General features: G+C 46.3%; 1 protein-coding gene across 2 annotated transcripts in view; it reads right to left on the minus strand.

Moving 5' to 3' along the window:
- PGAP1 (post-GPI attachment to proteins inositol deacylase 1) overlaps positions 1 to 22,364 on the minus strand; it is a 1,100,814-nt gene that overhangs the window by 101,480 nt on the left and 976,970 nt on the right. For both annotated transcript variants that reach the window (XM_073647815.1, XM_073647814.1), the window contains one exon: positions 3,621 to 3,725. In XM_073647815.1, coding sequence (XP_073503916.1) covers positions 3,621 to 3,725 — 105 coding nt within the window. The remainder of the gene's footprint in view (positions 1 to 3,620; positions 3,726 to 22,364) is intronic.

The raw sequence follows: 22,364 nt of genomic DNA on the forward strand, positions 1-22,364 counted from the left end.
AATTGGGCAAAATTTGGACATTTTCACTAAGAGGTGTATTCACATTTGTTGCCAGCGGTTTAGACATTAATAGCTGTGTGTTGAGTTATTTAGAGGGCAAATCAAATTTAGGCTGTGTGCCCACGATGCGTTTTTTAAGCGTTTCCGCAGTGGCAAAACGCTGCAGAAACGCTTAAAAAATGCATGGTAGAAGGCCTGCCATGGTCCCCAATGATAATCCGCATGTGCTGTGCACATGCTGCGGAAATTTACGCTGTGGGTTATCATTGCAGAAAAAACCGCAGCACTACCAATTATTTTGCGGAAGTGCTGCGTTTTCGCCGCCATTGACTTGCATTGAAACGCATGGATTACGCATCACTACATATGTAGATGCGCATTCCATGCGTTTCAATGTGCGGATGGTACCCGGGTGTGGAGGACAGGAGACTCTCCTCAGGACCCGGGTACCACAGAACCTGTAAAAAAAAGAATAAAATAAAAAATAAATATTATATTTACCTTCTGACGGCCCTCGCTGCGCTCGTCCTCCCTTGCCGGCAGCTCGCGATGGACTGAAGGACCTGCGCTGACGTCATAGTCATGTGACGGCAGGTCCTTCAGTGTACCGCGAGCTGCCGGTAGCCAGGACGGAGAGAAGCAAGACTCCGGGGGCCATCAGAAGGTAAGTATAGATTTATTTTTTTATTTTTAAACATTCTTTAAGGTCGCACTATATAAATTCATGCCGTTTGCATGGATTTATATAGTGTGACCAAGTTGTCAAGCACTTTCCAAGTGATGCTAAAATCGCTTGGAAAGCGCTTGTCAACCCGCATGTGGAAATGCAAGTGAAGAACGCTTCACATCCGCTTGTCCCTGGCAGGAAAAACGCATGTACAATCCGCATGCGTTTTTTCTGCCAGGGAGATGCAGAAACGCTCAGGAAAAAATCCTGAGCATTTCTGCATCGTGGGCCCATAGCCTTACACTGTTATACAAGCTGTACACTGACTAGTTTACATTGTATCAAAATGTTATATCTTCAGAGTTGTCCCATGAAAATATATAATAAAATATTTAAAAAATCTGAGGGGTGGACTCACTATTGTGACATACTGTATGTGTAGTCAGTAGACTAGACAGTAGACTTTTGGAGTGTAATAAATATTCTTTATTAGTACATGGTCTGTCTCAGTTGACGTTCTTATACATATAGAATACGGAACAGAAAGCGTTAAGGTGTCAATTATCAGTTGTATATTAATTATTAATAGTTAAGTCTGACATTAATAATTAATATCGGACCTCAATATAAGTGTAGGAGTCCCCCTAATATTTTGGCGGGTTACAGGTCTATTTCACATGGTGAGCCAAGCATTCTGTTGAAAATTGTGTTTTTTGTATTTTGCTCTATGAATATCTGTGGTCATCCTCTGTGAACTGATGAGGCTGGAGGGACGTGGACAGATAGCATTGATACACGGGTCAGTGTTGAGTTATTCTGTGCGTTCAGAGCCCTGATATTTCGGACAGATCACAAAGGTTTTCAACCTAAGCTACACATGGCACAAAATCTATAACAGAGAATCCAATCTTTTGTTTTGTTACCAGTCATGTTTTTAACATTTTTCTGTTTGCTTTGTAAAACACTAATCTTTAGGCATTAGGGGTGATCTATACAAAGAGTCAGAGTCATTGTTCTCCAGGGAAAATCCAGCTGGTCGGGAAAAGGTGTTCTGGAAGTAAAATGACCTTTTTCAAGCAGCATAGAAGGGACAAGAATGACGACCAAGATGACTCCAGAAAGAGTGAGTATAGATTTATCTACCCTGAAACGCATAGCAAAACACATTACATTCAACCCAGTACCACCCAGTACACCCAAATCTGCAGAACTGCTGCAGTCTGCTCTATTGGAGAAAGCATGTAGCCATGATAGTATGTATATAGACAGATGGTTGATCTTGAATAAAACAAGCATATGGCTCCATATGCTTGCTAAACTGATTTGTGCTTAAGAGGAATCACTGTGTAAGACATATTCCCCAAATTTCCACTGCCAGTGTTGTGTCACTAATTTACATTGATCATTGTGGCCAAAGAGTTCTATGTTAGCCACATCGGTCCACGGGAATTGTTTCCAAAATTCATCAGGGTGGTTTAGATGTTCTTTAGCATACTCCTGACCCTAAATTTTATGGCGAGGACTCATGAAGACCATATTTGTGCAGGTGTCTCCAAACAGTAGAACAATGTACCACAACTCCAGAGTCTGCTAAATCTTTCTGAAGGTCTTTTGCAGTCAAGTGGGGGGTTATGATTTCCCTCTCTAGCAATCCTACGAGCAGATCTCACTGAAATTTTGATTGGTCTGCCGGACCTTATCTTGAACTCCACTTTTCCTGTTAACTGCCATTTCTTAATTACATTTCGAGCTGAGGAAAGGGTAACTTACATATGCATTGCTATCTTCTTAAAGCCTTCTCCTTCTTTGTGGGCCTCCACAATTTTCAGAGTGCTAGGCAGCTACTTATAAGAACCCATGGCTGCTGTTTTTTGGCACAAGGTTATAAGAAGCTGGGTTTTAATAAACCTGGGAAATTTACATCACATGGCCTTTCCTAACGATGATAGTTAATAAGCCATAACCCTAACAGGCTAATTAAGGTCTGAAATCTTGGTCAAAGTTATCTGAACACACAAATCTCCTAGGGTGCTCAAACTTTTGCATCGGCCCATTTTCCTTTTTATAATTTTTAAAATGTAAAAAATGACAATATATTTTTTTGCCTAAAATACAAAAGAGACGTGTCATCTTTAACTTTAACCCTTTTAGAGATCATTTCATCTTCAACTTGCTTAACTGTTCACAATAACAGTAATTTTCACCAGAGGTGAACTTTTACATGCCACTGTACACTCACTTCCTAGGTCAGTACACAGCTTGATTGCCTGGGGAGATCCCCAGAATACAGATGACCTTTTGAGCCTTGTGGAGAGTTTAAGGTCATCTTACTAGCGTACCCAAAGGGAGGCTGATACCCAAAATAAGGAGTCTAAATTCTTGCTTGTGGCGCGCCCATGGACCCAAGGCAGAGTCTCTGCCAAAGGCTGAGAGATGAATCTCAAACTAAATAGATGAGACTGTTTTGAACTATTTAGCCTACTATGTGAAAGGACTGTTCTGCTATTCATTTGTGCTGGAAAAGGGCTGTTTCTTTTCATTTGAGCATTGTGTAAGTTTATGAAGTATAATAAATCTAACACTATTTGACACAAGAGCCCAATGATTGTGTGTATATTAACTGCTGCCAGAGAGCTTGAATCCCTACAATGGATTCAATAATGCCTGGATGGATTTAGAAAGGTTTTATTATTTGCAAATTTCATTATTTTATTGATTCTTTACTTGTGTTATATAGTATTTTTTTCCAAAATAGCATACTTAGTTTCAAAAATGAAACATAATGGTTGGAAGAAGCAAATCTTGACAAGCACCAGCAGTTGCCTCACACAGCATTCTATCCTCCCCTATATTGTTACTATACATCACTTTGGATTGCAAGCATAAATATTTTTTTTGCTAATGACTGCTGCACTTTTGTCACTTTTATGTTGACAAAAATTGAAATACTCACCTGGATTTTATTGATAATATAGTGGAATTCATCAGAATTTCTACTGCAAAAATAAGTATAATAGCCAAATCTCTCAAAGGATCAGGATCCAGTTGAATATTATATCTAGAAAATAAGAAATGCAAAATGATAACTAACAAGTACACCTACAAAACACAGCACAAAAAATGCATAGTTTAAAATGTTATTTCACATTCCAATAAAACAAACACTTTTGAACATTGTATTTAACCTAAAGATGTCTGCTGTCCCTGGATTATCCAAGTGCAGTATTGGACGAGTTACATGACAATCAGTGAGTTGTGCGCTTCTCGTTGTGCTTCCTATTCATACTTTTTAAAAGACATTAAATACAGTGGACCAAAGGATGGTCATATGGCAAAAAGATAATTTCAAATGCTCGAAAGTCAAAAATTACTATTTTTCACCATCTACAAATTTAAACAAAATGTGCTTTTCATTTGACATTTAAAATGGGATCTATTAAGACACATTTCACACAATATAAATAGTAATTAAAAGAAAAAAAGAGTCTCACTGTCCATATTGAACAAAGTATTCCAAACTAGGAAAAAAATCACGTATACAGTGGGTATGGAAAGTATTCAGGCCCCTTTAAATTTTTCACTCTGTTTCATTGCAGCCATTTGGTAAATTCTAAAAAGTTCATTTTTTTCTCATTAAAGTACACTCTGCACCCCATCTTGACTGAAAAAAACCCCAGAAATGTAGAAATTTTTGCAAATGTATTAAAAAAGAAAAACTGAAATAACAAATGGTCATAAGTATTCAGACCCTTTGCTCAGTATTGAGTAGAAGCACCCTTTTGAGCTAGTACAGCCAAGAGTCTTCTTGGGAATGATGCAACAAGTTTTTCACATCTGGATTTGGGGATCCTCTGCCATTCTTCCTTGCAGATCCTTTCCAGTTCCATCAGGTTGGATGGTGAACGTTGGTGGACAGACATTTTCAGGTCTCTCCAGAGATGTTCAATTGGGTTTAGGTCAGGGCTCTAGCTGGGCCAGTCAAGAATGGTCACAGAGTTGCTCTGAAGCCACTCCTTTGTTATTTTAGCTGTGTGCTTAGGGTCATTGTCTTGTTGGAAGGTGAACCTTTGGCCAAGTCTGAGGTCCAGAGCACTCTGGAAGAGGAGGTTTTCATCTAGGATATCTCTGTACTTCGCCGCATTCATGTTTCCTTCAATTGCAACCAGTCGTCCCTGTCCCTGCAGCTGAAAAACACCCCCATAGCATGATGCTGACACCACCATGATTCACTGTTGGGATTGTATTGGGCAGGTGATGAGCAGTGCCTGGTTTTCTCCACACATACCACGTAGAATTATCACCAAAAAGTTCTATCTTCATCTCATCAGACCAGAGAATCTTATTTCTCATAGTCTGGGAGTCCTTCATGTGTTTTTGAGCAAACTCTATACGGGCTTTCATAGGTCTTGCACTGAGGAGAGGCTTCCGTCGCGCCACTCTGCCATAAAGACCCGACTGGTGGAGGCTGCAGTGATAGTGGACTTCGTGGAACTTTCTCCCATCTCCCTACTGCATCTCTGGAGCTCAGCCACAGTGATCTTGGGGTTCTTCTTTACCTCTCTCACCAAGGCTCTTCTCCCACGGTTGCTCAGTTTGGCTGGACGGCCAGGTCTAGGAAGACTTCTGGTGGTCCCAAATTTCTTCCATATAAGGATTATGGAGGCCACTGTGCTCTTAGGAACCTTGAGTAATGCATAAATTCTATTGTAACCTTGGCCAGATCTGTGCCTTGCCACAATTCTGTCTCTGAGCTCCATGGGCAGTTCCTTTGAGCTCATGATTCTCATTTGGTCTGACATGCACTGTGAGCTGTGAGGTCTTATATATACAGGTATATGCCTTTCCAAATCAAGTCCTATCAGTTGAATTAAACACAGCTGGACTCCAATGAACCATCTCAAGGAAATGGACAGCATGTGACTTAAATATCAGTGTCTGAGCAAAGGGTCTGAATACTTATGACCATGTGATATTTCAGTTTTTCTTTTTTAATAAATTTGCAAAAATTTCTACATTTCTGTTTTTTCAGTCAAGATGGGGTGCAGAGTGAACATTAATGAGAAAAAAATGAACTTTTTTAGAATTTACCAAATGCCTGCAATGAAACAAAGATTGAAAAATTTAAAGGGGTCTGAATACTTTCAGTACCCACTGTAAGATTGGCTGTGTTTCTGGAAATTAACGCTCTTGCTGCAATATTCCTTGAAGGTTCTTTTTACCCACTACGCGTTTCAAATCCTTATTGGCAACTTTATCTAGTGTAAAAAAACAACAGATCTTGAACTTTTTTGAACAAATTAATAGCTAATGAGTGACACAGTAATGCCTATTAATGGTTGATTCATAGTTTGGCACAGAGTGATGTTAAAGAAGCACTCCCATCAAAGTTTTTATCCTCTTAATATATTGCAATCATCATTTTATATAGCATCATGCACTTACAATTGCTTATTTTACCCTTCTACCCAGCTAATTCTCTTTTCCCTGCTGTATATAGAAACAGAAAGTCTCTTGTCCTTGCATTTATGATTCCGCACTTTAACTCCTGACCCAGCTGCTCTCTCCTCCCCACTGCCAGGGACTTTTGTAGTGACTAATGACTCATACAGGGAAAATTGACCTCCTGTTTCTACATAGATCTTAGAAAGATTCAGCTACTCAGTTTTCAATCATGTGACGTCATATATCTAATGAAAAACAGGAGAATTAAGTGGGTACAAGGGCAAAATGAAAAGTTGTAAGTATTGTAAAAATTAATAGGATAAAAATTTTGATGGGAGTTCTTCATTTACACAATTCACTTTATTGCTACTCAGATTTGCACAGTGATCCTAACACTATTAGCATGATTGTGTCAAGCTGGCTATTAGTAATAATCCTTATAATGTTATTGCTGAGCATTACTGCTGATTCACAACTTGACACAGTGATACTTAATAGTGATAAGCAAGCACTACAATGCTCGGGTACTCGTTGCTCGGGTCGAGCACATTAGAATACTAGGGTGCTAGACCCGAGCAACGAGTCCAATGTAAGTCTATAGGAAACTCGAGCATTTTTCAGGCGTCTCCCCCCGGCGGTCTGCAGAAGGCCTAAAATTGTCCAAATCAATGGGAACAGTGGTCAAATTACATGGGAACAGCATGGGGAAGACCCCTGGAAGCATCTCTGACTCCCAGATCACTGCTGTTAACAATGTTGTCAGAGGTATTACGTCACTTTTACGGACTCAGAATAAAACATACAAAAACGAAACCAAAATGGATTTTCCTGGTTAATATGTTAAGGAACATCCTTTCCAGGGTAATGACTTGTACAACCCCTGGCAAAAATTATGGAATCACCGGGCTCGGAGGATGTTCATTCAGTTGTTTAATGTTGTTGAAAAAAAGCAGATCACAGACATGGCACTAAACTAAAGTAATTTCAAATGGCAACCTTAGGGCTTTAAGAAAGACTGAAAAAAATCAAGATAAAAAATGTGGTACTCAGTAAGGGTAATTTTTTTCAGACCAAGCAGAGGGAAAAAATTATGGAATCACTCAATTCTGAGGAAAAAATTATGGAATGGAATCACCCTGTAAATTTTCATTTTCAAAACTAACACCTGCATCAAATTAGATCTGCTCGTTAGTGTGCATCTAAATACCTTGGAGAGCTGTTGCAACAAGTGGAGTGACATGAATCATGGCTCCAACATGAGAGATGTCAATTGAAACAAGGGAGAGGATTATCAAACTCTTAAAAGAAGGTAAATCATCACGCAATGTTGCAAAAGATGTTGGTTGTTCACAGTCAGCTGTGTCTAAAATCAGGACCAAATACAAACAACATGGGAAGGTTGTTAAAGGCAAACATACTGGTAGACCAAGGAAGACATCAAAGCGTCAAGACCGGAAACTTAAAGCAATATGTCTCCAAAACAGAAAATGCACAACAAAACAAACGAGGAATGAATAGGAGGAAACGGGAGTCAATGTCTGTGACTGAACTGTAAGAAACTGCCTAAAGGAAATGGGATTTACATACAGAAAAGCTAAACAATAGCCATCATTAACACCTAAACAGAAAAAAAAGGTTACAATGGGCTAAGGAAAAGCAATCGTGGACTGTGGATGACTGGATGAAAGTCATATTCAGTGATGAATGGCGAATCTGCATTGGGCAAGGTGATGATGCTGGAACTTTTGTTTGGTGCCGTTACAATGAGATTTATAAAGATGACTGCATGAAGAGAACATGCAAATTTCCACAGTCATTGATGATATAGGGCTGCATGTCAGGTAAAGGCACTGAGGAGATGGCTGTCATTACATCTTTTATAAATGCCCAAGTTTACATTGATATTTTGGACAGTTTTCTTATCCCATCAATTGAAAGATGTTTGGGGATGATGACATAATTTTTCAAGATGATAACACATTCTGCCATAGAGCAAAAGCTGTGAAAACGTTGCTTGAAAGAAGACACATAAGGTCAATGTCATGGCCTGCAAATAGTCTGGATCTCAATCCAATTGAAAATCTTTGATGGAAGTTGAAGAAAATGGTCCATGACAAGGCTCCAACCTGCAAAGCTGATCTGGCAACAGCAATCAAAGAAAGTTGGAGCCAGACTAATGAAGAGTACTGTTTGTCACTCATTAAGTCCATGCCTCAGAGACTGCAAGCTGTTATTAAAGCCAGAGGTGGTGCAACAAAATACTAGTGATGTATTGGAGTGTTCTTTTGTGTGTATATTTTTCATAATTTCATAATTTTTTTCCTCTGCTTGGTCTGAAAAAAATTACCCTTACTGAGTACCATATTTTTTATCTTGATTTCTTTCAGTGTTTCTTAAAGCCCTAAAGTTGCCATTTGAAATGACTTTAGTTTTGTGCCATGTCTGTTATCTGCTTTTTTTCAACATTAAACAACTGAATGAACATCCTCCAAGCCCGGTGATTCCATAATTTTTGCCAGGGGTTGTATATAAGGCAAAATAAATAACCAAAAACAAAAATACTCCTCCACACCTTGGGCTATGTTCACACGTAGCGTTTTTGATGCGTTTTTGCACTTTTGCATTGCTTTCAACCAAGAAATGCCATTTTAACATTTTACAACCTTATCTGGCCATGTGGTGTGTGACACATCATCAGACACATGCATACAGTGCTGAAAAGACATGGGAACAGCATGGGGAAGACCTCTGGAAGCATCTCTGACTGCAAAGGTCACTGCCTAAAAGTGTGCCCATCATAAGTGATCCTTGGCGCATGCGAAGATGCCTCTCACCATGCACCTGTCGTTGCAGACTTGCAACAATCACCGTCCACGTCCTTGTCCCAGGGCAGCGTTCAGTTGTCCCTCCACCATTCCTTGGAATGCAAGCACAAGTATGCAGCCAGCCATCCACCAACCCACAGGCTGCAATACTATACTGCCAAATTTTTGACAGCTGCTTGCACTTGAAATGTGGCCTTTTAGGCTCATGGAGGCGGAAGCTTTTCATAACCTCATGCCAGCAGCGCCCGGGTCTCCATACTCGGTCCCCAGCCGCCACTGTTTCTCCCGGTGCAGTCTCTGCCTTCCACAAGCACGGGTCCCACAACATTACCTGTGCCCTCCACAGTGCACTTACTGGGAAGGACCGCCTAACCACAAACACGTGGACAGGTGACTGTGGCTAGGGATGGTATGGAGCCAGTCCACAGCTTTTTTTTGCTGAGTTGTATTTCACCACAACCATATTCTTTAGCTTGGTGAAAGAACTTGGGAAACCATATCTACCCAGCTGTGATTTCTCCCAGGAAGTCCTCTAATGCTTCTTTCACTTGAAATGTGGCCTTTTAGGCTCGTGGAGGCGGAAGCTTTTTACAACCTCATGCCGGCGGCGGCCGGGTGTCCATACTCGGTCCCCAGCCACCACTATTTCTCCTGGTGTCGTCTCCGCCTTCCACAAGCATGGGTCCCACAACGTTACCTGTGCCCTCCCCAGTGCACTTACTGGGAAGAACCGCCTAACCACAAACAAGTGGACAGGTGAATGTGGCCAGGGACGGTACAGAACCTGTCCACAGCTTTTTTTGCTGAGCTGTATTTCACCACAGCCATATTCTTTAGCTCGGTGAAAGGACATAGAGGGAAACCGTATCTACTCTGGGTGTCAGTTTTCCCAGGAAGTCCTCTAAAGCATCTTTTGCAGAAGCAATGGCAGCCAGTCCAACATCAACTCGCACTCGGTGGTGCTTTGACATACAAGCATCTTTCTTTGTGCATTTAATTTCATAACTACAGAGTTGGGCAATGGCCTGATCTACAATCCAGTTTGAGAAATAACATGCATAAGCACGTCCGATCCACATTAAAAAAACAGCCATAGAATGTCCGGGAACCTTCTCCCACATTTTTCTTAGCCAGGGCTGCTTCTCGGCAGGGTTGGATGAACCCACCAGGAAACCGAAGACTCCTCCGGTGGGCCCTGGCTTCTTCAGGAGAGTTCATAGTGCCGAGGTGTGGTCATGATGATGATAGAGACCACCATCTGCTTAGTTTTCTGTTACTTGGAATGCAAGCGCAAGTATGTAGCCAGCCACCCACCCACAGGCTGCAATACTAAACTGCCAGATTTCTGGGCAGCTGCTTGCACTTGAAATGGGGCCTTTTAGGCTCGTGGAGGCGCAAGCTTTTCACAGCCTCATGCCGGCGGCGGCCGGGTGTCCATACTCGGTCCCCAGCCGCCACTATTTCTCCCGGTATCGTCTCCGCCTTCCACAAGCACAGGTCCCACAACATTACCCGTGCCCTCCCCAGTGAACTTACTGGGAAGGACCGCCTACTCACAAACACGTGGTCAAGTGAATGTGGCCAGGGACGGTACAGAGACAGTCCACAGCTTTTTTTGCTGAGTAGTATTTTACCACAGCCATATTCTTTAGCTTGGTGAAAGGACTTGGGAAACCACATCTACTCCAGCTGTGATTTCTCCCAGGAAATCCTCTAAAGCAGCTTTCACTTGAAATGTGGCCTTTTAGGCTCATGGAGGCAGAAGCTTTTCACAACCCCATGCCTCGCGTCAATACTCGGTCCCCAGCTGCCACTATTTCTCCCGGTGTTGTTTCCGCCTTCTACAAGCGCAGGTCCCTGAACATTACTGCTGGTATTTTTCTGTGGGAATCTGCTTGCCTCCTACCAGCCTGGAATATTTCCAGTAAACTATGGTACTGCCCCCAGTACCAGTAGCGAAGCCTTTCCAAATTTCCTTCTCAGGAATTTTATTTGGTAGACTGAGTGGCTGCCCAAATACATTAGTTTCTCACAAAGGAGCTGAAGATAGAGTGGCAGTAGGTGCAAGTTTCTCCAGGCTGTTAGATATCAGAGGGTGAACGGCAGCACATTGGATCAGTGGTTAGCACTGAAGCCTTGCAGCGCTGGGATCCAGGGTTCAAATTCCAGCAAGGACAACATCTGCAAGGATTTTGTATGTTCTCCCCATGTTTGCGTGGGGTCCACCTCAGTAAAAAAGCAGCCATAGAGTCTCCGGGAACCTTCCCACACACTTCTCTTAGCCAGGACTGCTTCTCGGCAGGGTTGGACGGTCCCACCAGAGAATCCTCTGGTGTGCCCTGGCTTCTACACCAGGAGAGTTCATGATAGCGCAAACTTTGCAAACTTTTCCAAATCCTCTGGTGGGCCCAATGTTTTTCAATCTGAAACAGCTTCTCAGTGGGAGTTGTATTTCACCACAGCCATATTCTTTAGCTCGGTGAAAGGACTGGCATAGTCCGGCTGTCATTTCTCCATCACCAGGTTCCGCCCATTGTCACACATGACCATGCCTGGCTGTATGTTCAGCGGTGAAAGCCACAGATCAAGCTGCAGTGTTACAGCTTTCAACAACTCTACAGCGCTGGGTGGTTTGTCACCTAAGCATTAAGCATGTTATCTTCAGCACAGCCTGTTGCCACTTGGCCAAGGCAGTGCTGCAGTGCTTTCAGCTTGTGACTGATGTGGTCATTTCGGAGACGGAGGAGGAGGTGCAGGAGCTGAACAATGTGATTACATTGAGGTTACATTGGCGACTCTGTTTTTATACTAAAGAAAGATCCTACAGTTTGTTTGTTTTTTCACGTTATTTTTTTAAGGCAAATGCATTCACCGGGAAATGTCATTTTAACATTTTACAACCTTATGTGGCAATGTGGTGTGTGACACATCATCAGACACATCCTGTTTCATTGATGATGGAGGGACTCTGAAAGACACATAGAGCAGGGCCACAGTAACGAGTACGACATGTTCCCATTAGAAAGGGGAGAGTCTGCTATACAGTTATAGGTTATGCAGTGAGTCCAACAGCTGACCAAATTTAGGAAAAACCCCATTAAGAAATTAAAGACACATAGAGCGGGGCCACAGTAATGACAAATTCCCATTAGAAAGGAGATAGTCTGCTATACAGTTATAGGGTATGCAGTGAGTCCAATGGCTGACCAAATTTAGGAAAAACCCCACTAAGAAATTAAAGACACAGAGCAGGGCCACAGTAATGACAATATCCCATTATAAAGGAGAGAGTCTGTTAAACAGTTATAGGGTATGCAGTGAGTCCAACGGCTGACCAAATTTAGGAAAAACCCCACTAAGAAATTAAAAATACATAGAGCAGGGCCACAGTAACGACAAATTCCCATTAGAAAGGAGAGAGTCTGCTATACAGTTATAGTGTATGCAGTGAGTCTAACAACTAACCAAATTTAGGAAAAACCCCACTAAGAATTTAAAGACACATAGAGCAGGGCCCCAGTAACAAGTATGACATGTTCCCATTAGAAAGGAGAGACTCTGCTATACAGTTATACGGTATGCAGTAAGTCCAACGGCTGACCAAATTTAGGAAAAACCCCACTAAGAAATTAAAAACACATAGAGCAGGGCCACAGTAATGACAAATTCCCATTAGAAGGAGAGAGTATCCCATAGTGTTGGCCTATGCAGTGAATGCAAGGGCTGCCAAAAATTTGGAGGCACTTCAATGCCCCTTGGAAGAGACGTGGAGGAGGGCCTCATAAAAAAATGTTCCCATTAGAAAGGAGCGGCCCTCTTTTACCTGTAAAGCCCATGCACTAAGTGTATGGGCTGACAAACATTTACCTATGGGGGTATACATGAACATACTGTATAATTATTTTTTTTACGGGCATCATAAACACCCTTTAAAAAAATTATGTGTGTGTTGCAACACAGACCACGGTCACCCTGGTGAGATGGTAGTGGAGGATGAGGAGAAGGAGGAAGACAAGAGCAAATAGCCAAAATCAGGAAGCGTATACCCATGTGTGGGTGTGAAAAGGTGCATGGGAATACACCTCCCAAGAAAAGGTGGTATTGAGAAGTCTGGACCAATCCAGCCCTTGTTCATTTTTAGAAGAGTCAGCCTGTCAGCATTTTCAGTTGACAGGCGGATGCGCTTATCAGTTATAATTCTACCAGCGGCACTAAAAACCCGCTCTGATAAAACGCTGGCGGCAGGGCAGGCCAGGACCTCCAAGGCATAGAGAGCCAGTTCATTCCACGTATCCAGCTTGGATACCCAATAATTATAAGGCATAGAGGAATCACGGAGGATGTTGGTACGGTCGGCAAGGTACTCCCTCAGCATCTTCTCAAACTTTGCACTCCTTGTGAGAGTAACCCGCGCCTCAGGGCCTGTGCGATGGGAGGGGCTGAGAAAACTCTCCCAGAACTTTGACAGTGTTCCCCTGCCCTGCCTCTGCTGGATTGAAGTTGTGTCTCTCTTGCCTGTACTCCTTGGTGTGCCCTCTGTCGCCAGAGTTTTCAGATGGGAATTTTTTTTAATAGTTCCGCAACAAGGGCCTACTGGTACAGCCCCATTTTTGTAGACCTGTCCGCCTCAGGAAGAAGAGATATAAAGCTCTCCTTGTAGCGTGGGTCTAGAAGTGTCACCAACCAGTAATGACTGTCACCCAAAATTTTGAGAATGCGAGGGTCATGGGAAAGGCAGCGTAACATAAACTCAGCCATGAATGCCAGATTACTAACAGGCAAGACTTCCGTATCCTCATCAAGAGGATGACTGACCATGCTCTCCTCCTCCTCTCTGTCCTCTGGCCATGCACGCTGAACATACGTTATGACAGCTGTGCAAGTAGTACCGTCCATAGTGCATGAAACTAGCTCCTGTCCTTCCTCCTCCTCATTGTCACCCAATCCAAGTTGGGATGAGATGAGGCTTGGCTGTGTGTAATCACCCTGTATGGTTCCTTGCTAGTATTGAGCGAGTATGTTCTGTTAACCCTTCACCGAGTATGCTCGGGCTGAGCTCCGAGTATTTACAGCTGCTCGGTGATATGTTTGAATCACTCCCGTGTGCATGATTTGCAACTGTTTGACAGCTTTATTACATGTGAGGAATGTGTAAGAAATAGACATTCCTCACATGTAATAAAGCTGTCAAACAGTTGCAAATCATGCACACGGGAGTGATTCAAACATATCACCGAGCAGCTGTAAATACTCGGAGCTCGGCCTGAGCATACTCGGCGAAAGGGTTAACAGAACATACTCGCTCATCACTATTCCTTGCTCCATCTCATCGTGCTCCACCTGCAAAGCATCCTCTTTGATTGTGAGCAGAGAGCGTTTCAGAAAACAGAGAAGCGGGATGGTGACGCTAATTATGGCGTCATTGCCGCTCACCATCTTGGTGGAGTCCTCAAAGTTTTGGAGGATGGTACATATGTCTGACATCCATGTCCACTCCTGAGGTCTTATGTGTGGAGTCTGAACTGAATACCGACGGCCCTGTTGATGCTGGTACTCAACAACTGCCCTCTTCTGCTCACAAATCCTTCCCAACATCTGCAGTGTAGAGTTCCAAAGTGTGGGGACATCACACACCAGTCGGTGAGCCGGAAGCTGCAAAGCTGCGGAAACACAGCAAGGGCGGCAGAAGCTGTAGTTGACTTTCTAAAATGGGCACACAGGCGGTGTACTTTAACAAGCAGATCTGGCAGCTTCGTGTAGGATTTGAGAAACCGCTGAATCACGAGGTTAAGCACATGGGCCAGGCATGGTATGTGTGTAAGCTCGCCTCGCCTCAGAGCCGTCACCAGGTTCCGGCCATTGTCACACACGACCATGCCTGGCTGTAGGTTCAGTGGTGTGAGCCACAGATCGGCCTGCTCTTCCAGAACTGTCCACAACTCTTCAGCATTGTGCATTTTGTGACCTAAGCATATAAGCTTCAGCACAGCCTGTTGCTGCTTGGCCGAGGCAGTGCTGCAGTGCTTCAAGCTTGTGACTGATGTGGTCATTTCAGAGATGGAGGCTGAAGAAGAGGAGGCGGAGGAGGATGAGGTGCAGGAGCTGTAGACCATGGGGGCAACCCTGATTGATCAAGGGCCCCCAATCCTTGACATCGGGAGGACGTGTTCGGTCCCAAGGTCCGACTGGGTCCCAGCTTCCACTATGTTAACCCAGTGTGCCGTCAGAGAGATGTACCATCCCTGCCCACAAGCACTTGTCCACGTGTCCGTGGTTCGGTGGATTTTCCCGGTAACTGCATTGTTGAGGGCACGGCTAATGTTTTGGGACACGTGCTTGTGTAATGCGAGGACGGCACACTGGGAGAAACAGTAGCAGCTGGGGACAGAGTACCGAGGGACGGCTGCCGCAATCAGGTTGTGGAATGCTTCCATCTCCACGAGCCTAAAAGGCAACATTTCGGGCGCAAGCAGTCGTGAAATGTGAGAATTTAGTAGTGTGGCCTGTGGGGCGTTGGCTGCATATTTGCGCTTGCGTTCCAAAGACTGGGGTTTGGACAACTGAATGCTGCGCTGGGACAAGGACATGGACGTGCTTCCAGATGCTGCTACTTGAGAGTACGCAACGACAGGTGCAGGGCAGGAGGCATCTTGGCATGCACCATGGACAGGGGATTGGCTTGCATGCACAACAGCTGAAGAAGCAATGGTGCCACCTGCAGACACTGTTCCTGGACCCTGGGGTTTGGCCCACAAAATCGGGTGCTTTGCTGCCATGTGCATGATTATGCTGGTGGTGGTTAGGCTGGTCGTTTTGCCACCCCTGCTGATGCTGGCCTGGCAGGTGGTGCAAATGGCCTTTTTGGGGTTATCAGCAGAGTCTTTAAAAATCAATCAGACTCGGGAAGACCTAACAGTTGTACTGGCAACTTCCTTCGTGCTGGTGTTATGGGGAACGGTTGCCTGCTTCTGTCTGCGGCCACCACACTGCTTCTTCCTGCCTGTTGGGGTGCTCTGCCTCCCTCCCCCTGTGTGCTGCTGTCCTCGCTCTGCATGTCCTCCTGCCAGATTGGGTCAGTTACTATATCATCCACCACCTCGTCTTCCACTTCCGCACCCTGGTCCTCCTCCTGACTTTCTGCCAATTGTGTCTCATCATCGTCCACCTCTTGTGACACTTTCCCACCGTCGCCTTCGTGTGACCGCGGCTGCTCAAATATTTGGGCATCGCTACACGCGATCTCCTCTTGCCCCGCTTCAAGTGGACCGGGAGAGAGGACCAAATCTATAAATGGAAAAGTGAACAGCTCTTCAGAGTGTCCAAGTGTGGGATCAGTTGTCTCCGGGCACTCGGCATGGTGGGAGGAAGGAGGATCAGGGTGAGGAATATGCAGTCCAGACTCACGGCTACTGAGACTTGACCGTGTGGAAGACAGGGAGGTGGTGGTGGTGGTGGCATTATCCGCTATCCAACCAACAACCTTTTGCCACTTCAATAGTGGTGTGCTTCGGTCCCCTAGGAATTGGGACAGGAAGGTTAGGCAAGAAGATGTGGGTGTTTGTTGTGGCACAATTTCAGCTTGCCCACGGCCTTGTCCTCGGCCTCTGCATGCACCATCACCATCACATCCAGTTCCCCGTCCCTTGCCAATTTTAAATGGAGGACAGTATCTTCCACGCTCACTACAAATGACTGTGTTTGGAGCGAACTTATATGTGATCCGTGTGACGGACAAAACAGAGTTTTAAATACCTGGCCTGTAGGTAAGTAGTTGGAACAGCAAACTGGTGTGAATTGCTTCACTGACACACTAAAATAAATTTTTAATGGAGGCCAGAAATGGCAGTATTTTTTGACAACGTATATGTGATCCATGTGATGGAGAAAACAGAGTTTTAAATACCTGGCCGGTAGGTAACTAGTTTGAACAGCAAACCGGTGTCAAAAATGTCGCTGACAGTGAAAAAAAATTGGAATGGAGGCCAAAAATGGCAGCATTTTCTGAAAACGTTTATGTGATCCATGTGACGGAGAAAACACAGTTTTAAATAGCTGGATTTCTAGCCCTGTAACATGGAAAGGACCTGGCTGTATTCTGCAGTGCCAACAAGCAAATGGTGCAGAAAAACGGTGTTCTCTGGATTGCTTTTTAAGCAAATAATGAGGATTAAGATAAAAAAAAGTATTCCTGGCCCCTGAGACCTGGGTCTTTGTATAGAAATATACAACAGCAGCAGAAGGCAGAATTGGAATGGAGCCTCTTGTGTGCTATATGCACTGCAGTCTGCTATATACACTGCCTGCGTATTTACCCTGCCTGCCTGATATCTCTGCAGATGGATTAGTCCTCAGAAGGACTGTTTGTTAAGATGGATACACAAGCAAATCTCTCCCTGACGCAGCAGCACCTCTCCATACTCTGCCTGATTCCGGAGTGACTGTGACGAGCACAGTGGCGCCAGGTCTGATCTGATAACGCTGTGCGGCCATCCAATCACTGTAATGCCACAACCACCATGGCTGCGGCATTACAATGAGTGGCAGGCAATCCCTGCATGTTGATTTGCGCTCTAAAAAGCGCCAAACATGCAGGTAGGGGACCCGAGCTCCCGCCGTGCAACCCCGTAAATACTCAGGCGAGCACAGAGCAGTATCGAGCATGCTCATCACTAATACTTAACAGTATTGATATCATAGATAACAGTGTTACACAGCCATATGCATACTTGTGGTCACGTGACGACTAGCAAACCTTCCTGCTTTTTGAATGTTAAAGCATTGAGAGAAGTTCGAAGCTAGTCAGCATATGACCACAAGTATGCAAATATCTTGAGAGATCAAGTCAGAACTGGTCAAACTAGCAAGCAAAACCGAATTCCAATAGTAAGTATAATACACATTGTTAGGATTCGGCATGATACAGTGCCTGAAGAAAATTAGCCCTAGCCTGAAAAACACCATTAATGATAATGCAAAATTACACATTGGGGAGACCTGTACAGAGTAGCTTCAAATGCTGACATTAGACTGCTGCCAAAGGCTAATACAACTGATTGGCAGAGGTGTTGGGTGTCATACCCCGACTGATTCAATATCGATTACCTATCTGTGGTATGATTCATCAATGTCATTTGCCCAGAGAAACTCCTTAGTATTTAAACCTATTAGGATACAGATTTAATGTCTTCCTTTGAGTTTGATGCCTCCAAAAATGCCACCTCGCATACATTATGATACAACCACAGTGAATAGCCCCACACAAGCACAATATGATGACCTTAGAGCAGGGATATCAAACTCAAACACACAAAAGGCCAAAATAAAAAACGTGGAAAAAGTCACGGGCCAACCAGTATACAGTATACTAGGCCCCACACAGTCCTCTATACAGAATAATGGGTCCCATTGTTAGAAATCGTGGTGCTCCCACCTGGGAATGGAGCAGGTCTGGTGCTACGCTACTCTGGTCGCAGGCACTGCCATTGTCCTTACCCTGGAAGTGGAGCAACTTCACGTGCACGGAGATGCTCCATAAGATTGGGATAATCGCATTCTGGTGATGTAGGATCTGTGAGGACGAGGGACGCTGTTTCTCTAGTTGCCAGGCAACGCAGGACGCTGCTATGTCTGGTACTATGCAGTGGGGGGAGGTTGTCCATTCTGCTGGTCAAACTAGCAGGGAGTGGCTATCTAGGGATGATTGGGAGGTATTCAACACCTGATCATTAGGCGGGCTATTTAATGCTGCTCCTTGCTCATTCCTTTGCGGTTTATTGCAGTTCCATGTGCTGTGGTTGTGAGTGGTGCTAGCATTAGTGTTGTCATCTTTTCAGGGTTTTTTCTCATTTTCTCTTCTGGTTTCACTTCCTGGGGTTCTTGCAGAGGTACTCACCTGGCTCTTGACTAGGCACCAGCCACGTCACCAGAAGCCAGCTGTCTGGTGACAAGGGCCTGGGAAAGGCTCTGCCAAATTCCCCCTTCCATTTACTCGGAGCTGGGTGAAGAGTATTCCCTACCCTCAAGGGCTCGCCTAGCTGGGCAGCTTGTGCCAAGTGCGTCTGTGGCTGCGCCTTTGCTGGTTTGGTGCCAGTCTTGCTGGGTCCCTCTGCAAAGCGCATGTAGCATCGGCGTCTCTGCCCCGTGCTAGGCAGAGACGCCGTCCCTCTCACCTCCCCACTCCTGGCGCGGCGTCCTCCAGTGCTTCTCTCCCCGCTGCTTCCGGCACGCGCTCCTTCCCCGGCAGTGTGCTTAGGGCACGCGCGCGCGCGCGCTCCCCCGCTCTTAAAGGGACCGCGCGCGCCGTCCTAAGGAGTCCCCGGCCAATTGCCGGAGGACCTCCCATTTATAAGGCACCTCCTCCAAAATGGAGGTGCCCGAGCTATGTTGTTTGCACTGTGTCTCACCTGTGCTTCAGCCCTCAGGTTCCGCTGCTAGCCTGACTTCCCGTCCTGCATGCCAGCCTGTTACTTGCCTAGTCCGTCAGACCGCTCACCTGGGAGCATCTTCTACTTACCTGCCTTGTCTGCCAGTCCGCTCACTTGGGAGCGTCCTTCAGTTACCTGCCTGTTACCTGCCTCGTCTGTCAGACCGCTCACCTGGGAGCGTACACCAGTTACTTGCCTGTTACCTGCCTTGTCTGCTGACTGCTCACCTGGGAGCGCCCACCAGTCACCTGCCTGTCTCCTGCCTCGTCTGTCAGACTGCTCACCTGGGAGCGTCCACCAGTTACCTGACTGTTTCCTGCTGTCTCAGTCTGCCCGCTCACCTGGGAGCGCCCGCCAGCTACCTGTCAGGTACCCGCCTCGCCTGTCTACCCAGAGACTGCCCCGGTCACTTGCCGTGACCACCTGCCTATCTACCCAGAGACTGCCCCGGTCACTTGCCGTGACCACCTGCCTATCTACCCAGAGACTGCCCCGGTCACTTGCCGTGACCACCTGCCTATCTACCCAGAGACTGCCCCGGTCACTTGCCGTGATCACCTGCCTATCTACCCAGAGACTGCCCCGGTCACTTGCCGTGACCTCCTGCCTATCTACCCAGAGACTGCCCCCATCACTTGCCGTGACCACCTGCCTGTCTACCCAGAGACTGTCCCCGTAACTTGCTGTGACTACCTGCTTGCCCTCCCTGGGAGTCACCCGCTTCCTTACAAGGACTTCCCCCTTGTATTGCAGCTCAGAGGTTCCACTTCCCGGACCCGTAACAGTTAGCTCGGGCCATGGAACCCGGTGGCACCCAAGCTCCCTCGCTCTCTGACCTATACCATGAACTCTCCCGTCAGAGATCCCAGCAGGAGTCCATCCTGAACCACCTGCGGAATGTCAACTCCCGCCTGGACACAGTGTCTGCTCCACCAGCAACCACCGCTAGTGTCACGACTCGCACCCCGGCAGCACCGTTGCCCACCAATACCATGGCATCCTGTCCCGGACCCCGGCTGTCTGCACCTCCTCGCTTCGGAGGCGACCCCGCTCAAGCTCGGGGCTTCATAAACCAGTGCACCCTGCACTTTGAACTCTTGACTCACCAGTTTATCTCCGACCGGGCCAAAGTGGCATTCATCATGTCTCATCTCACTGGGGAGGCACTGGCATGGCTTAACCCCCTGTGGGAGAGAGGGGATCCCCTGGTGTCTGACCTGTCGTCTTTCCTCATTGCTCTCCGGAGAGTCTTCGATGAACCGGGACGAAAGAATTCATCTGCCTCCTCTTTGCTACGTCTCCGTCAAGGGAGTCTCACCGTGGGCCAATATGCCATACGGTTCCGCACCATCGCTTCTGAGCTTGCCTGGGATAATGAGGCCCTGGTGTCCATCTTCTGGGAGGGCCTTTCCGGTCGGATTAAAGATGAGCTCACCGGTCGGGATATTCCTACCACCCTGGATGACCTGGTGTCGTTGGCTACCCGGATTGACATCCGGTTTCAAGAACGCACCAAAGAGACCACCCGTGAGAGAAGGTTTCCCCGCCTAGCTCCTACTTTCCAGAAACCTGTCTCCTCTTCTGTCACTCCCCGGGCACACTCACCCGAGCCCATGCAGGTCGACCAGACCAAGATGGTCAAATCTCGCCAAGAGTCTCGCCGAGCCGAGGGGAGCTGCTTCTATTGTGGCAGTAAGGAGCACTTGATTCGTTCCTGCCCGGAGAGGCCAGGAAACTCCAGTGTCTAGGACCGCTCGGAGAGGTCGCCCTAGACAAAAATAAATCCTCTCCAACCCTGACTTTGTCTGTATCTATCTCCTGGGGAGAGACCCGTCACTTTGAACTCGCCCACCTGGATTCTGGATCCGCTGGAAACCTCATCTCCCAGTCCCTGGTTGAGAAATACCGTATTCCCACCAAGTCTCTGGCTGAACCCTTGTCGGTCGCCTCAGTGGATGGAAGACTCCTTCCGGTGACCATCCTGCTCGCCACAGAACCCATAACCCTGCAGGTGGGAATGCTGCACTCTGAGGTAATCTCCTTCCATGTGATGCCCGGACTCTCCCACTCCCTACTGCTAGGTCTACCTTGGCTCCAAACACACGAACCCGTGTTGAACTGGCATTCCGGTGAAGTACTCCGGTGGGGGCCGGACTGCCATAAGACCTGCCTGGTTCCGGTTCGTCCTCCACCTACCCCAGCTAATTTACCCGGTCTTCCGGCTCCTTACTGGACCTATGCTGACGTCTTTGGTAAGAAGGAAGCAGAGACATTGCCACCTCATAGGCCATATGATTGCCCGATTGACCTGGTTCCTGGCGCCACTCCACCCCGTGGGCGTATTTATCCGTTGTCTGCGGCCGAAACCCGGGCCATGTCTGAGTACATAGAGGAGAATCTGGCCAGGGGATTCATCCGGAAGTCTACTTCCCCGGCTGGAGCCGGATTCTTCTTTGTCAAAAAAAAGGATGGCTCGCTACGCCCCTGTATTGACTATAGAGGACTCAATCAGATCACGGTTAAAAATAAATACCCCCTTCCGCTCATCTCCGAGTTATTTGATCGCCTTAAAGGCGCCAGGATCTTTTCCAAGCTGGATCTACGTGGAGTGTATAACCTGGTCCATATCCGTCAGGGAGACGAGTGGAAAACGGCATTTAATACCCGTGACGGACACTATGAGTACCGTGTGATGCCCTTCGGTCTCTGCAATGCTCCCGCCGTCTTCCAAGAACTGGTCAACGACATCTTCCGTGACCTTCTTTACTCCTGCGTGGTGGTATACCTGGACGACATCTTGGTCTTCTCTCCGGATCTTCCCTCACACCGGAGGGATGTTCGTCAGGTCCTGCTGAGGCTCAGGCAGAACCACCTCTATGCTAAATACGAGAAGTGCCTTTTTGAGCAGACCTCTCTTCGATTCCTGGGCTATGTTATCTCCCAGACGGGTTTGCGAATGGATCCCGAGAAGCTCTCTGCTGTCCTAAAGTGGCCCCGTCCGGAGGG

This window comes from Phyllobates terribilis, unplaced genomic scaffold (assembly GCF_046119375.1).
Source record: "Phyllobates terribilis strain yellow unplaced genomic scaffold, ASM4611937v1 Scaffold_9__5_contigs__length_417890890, whole genome shotgun sequence".
In the NCBI taxonomy this organism is placed as follows: domain Eukaryota; kingdom Metazoa; phylum Chordata; class Amphibia; order Anura; family Dendrobatidae; genus Phyllobates; species Phyllobates terribilis.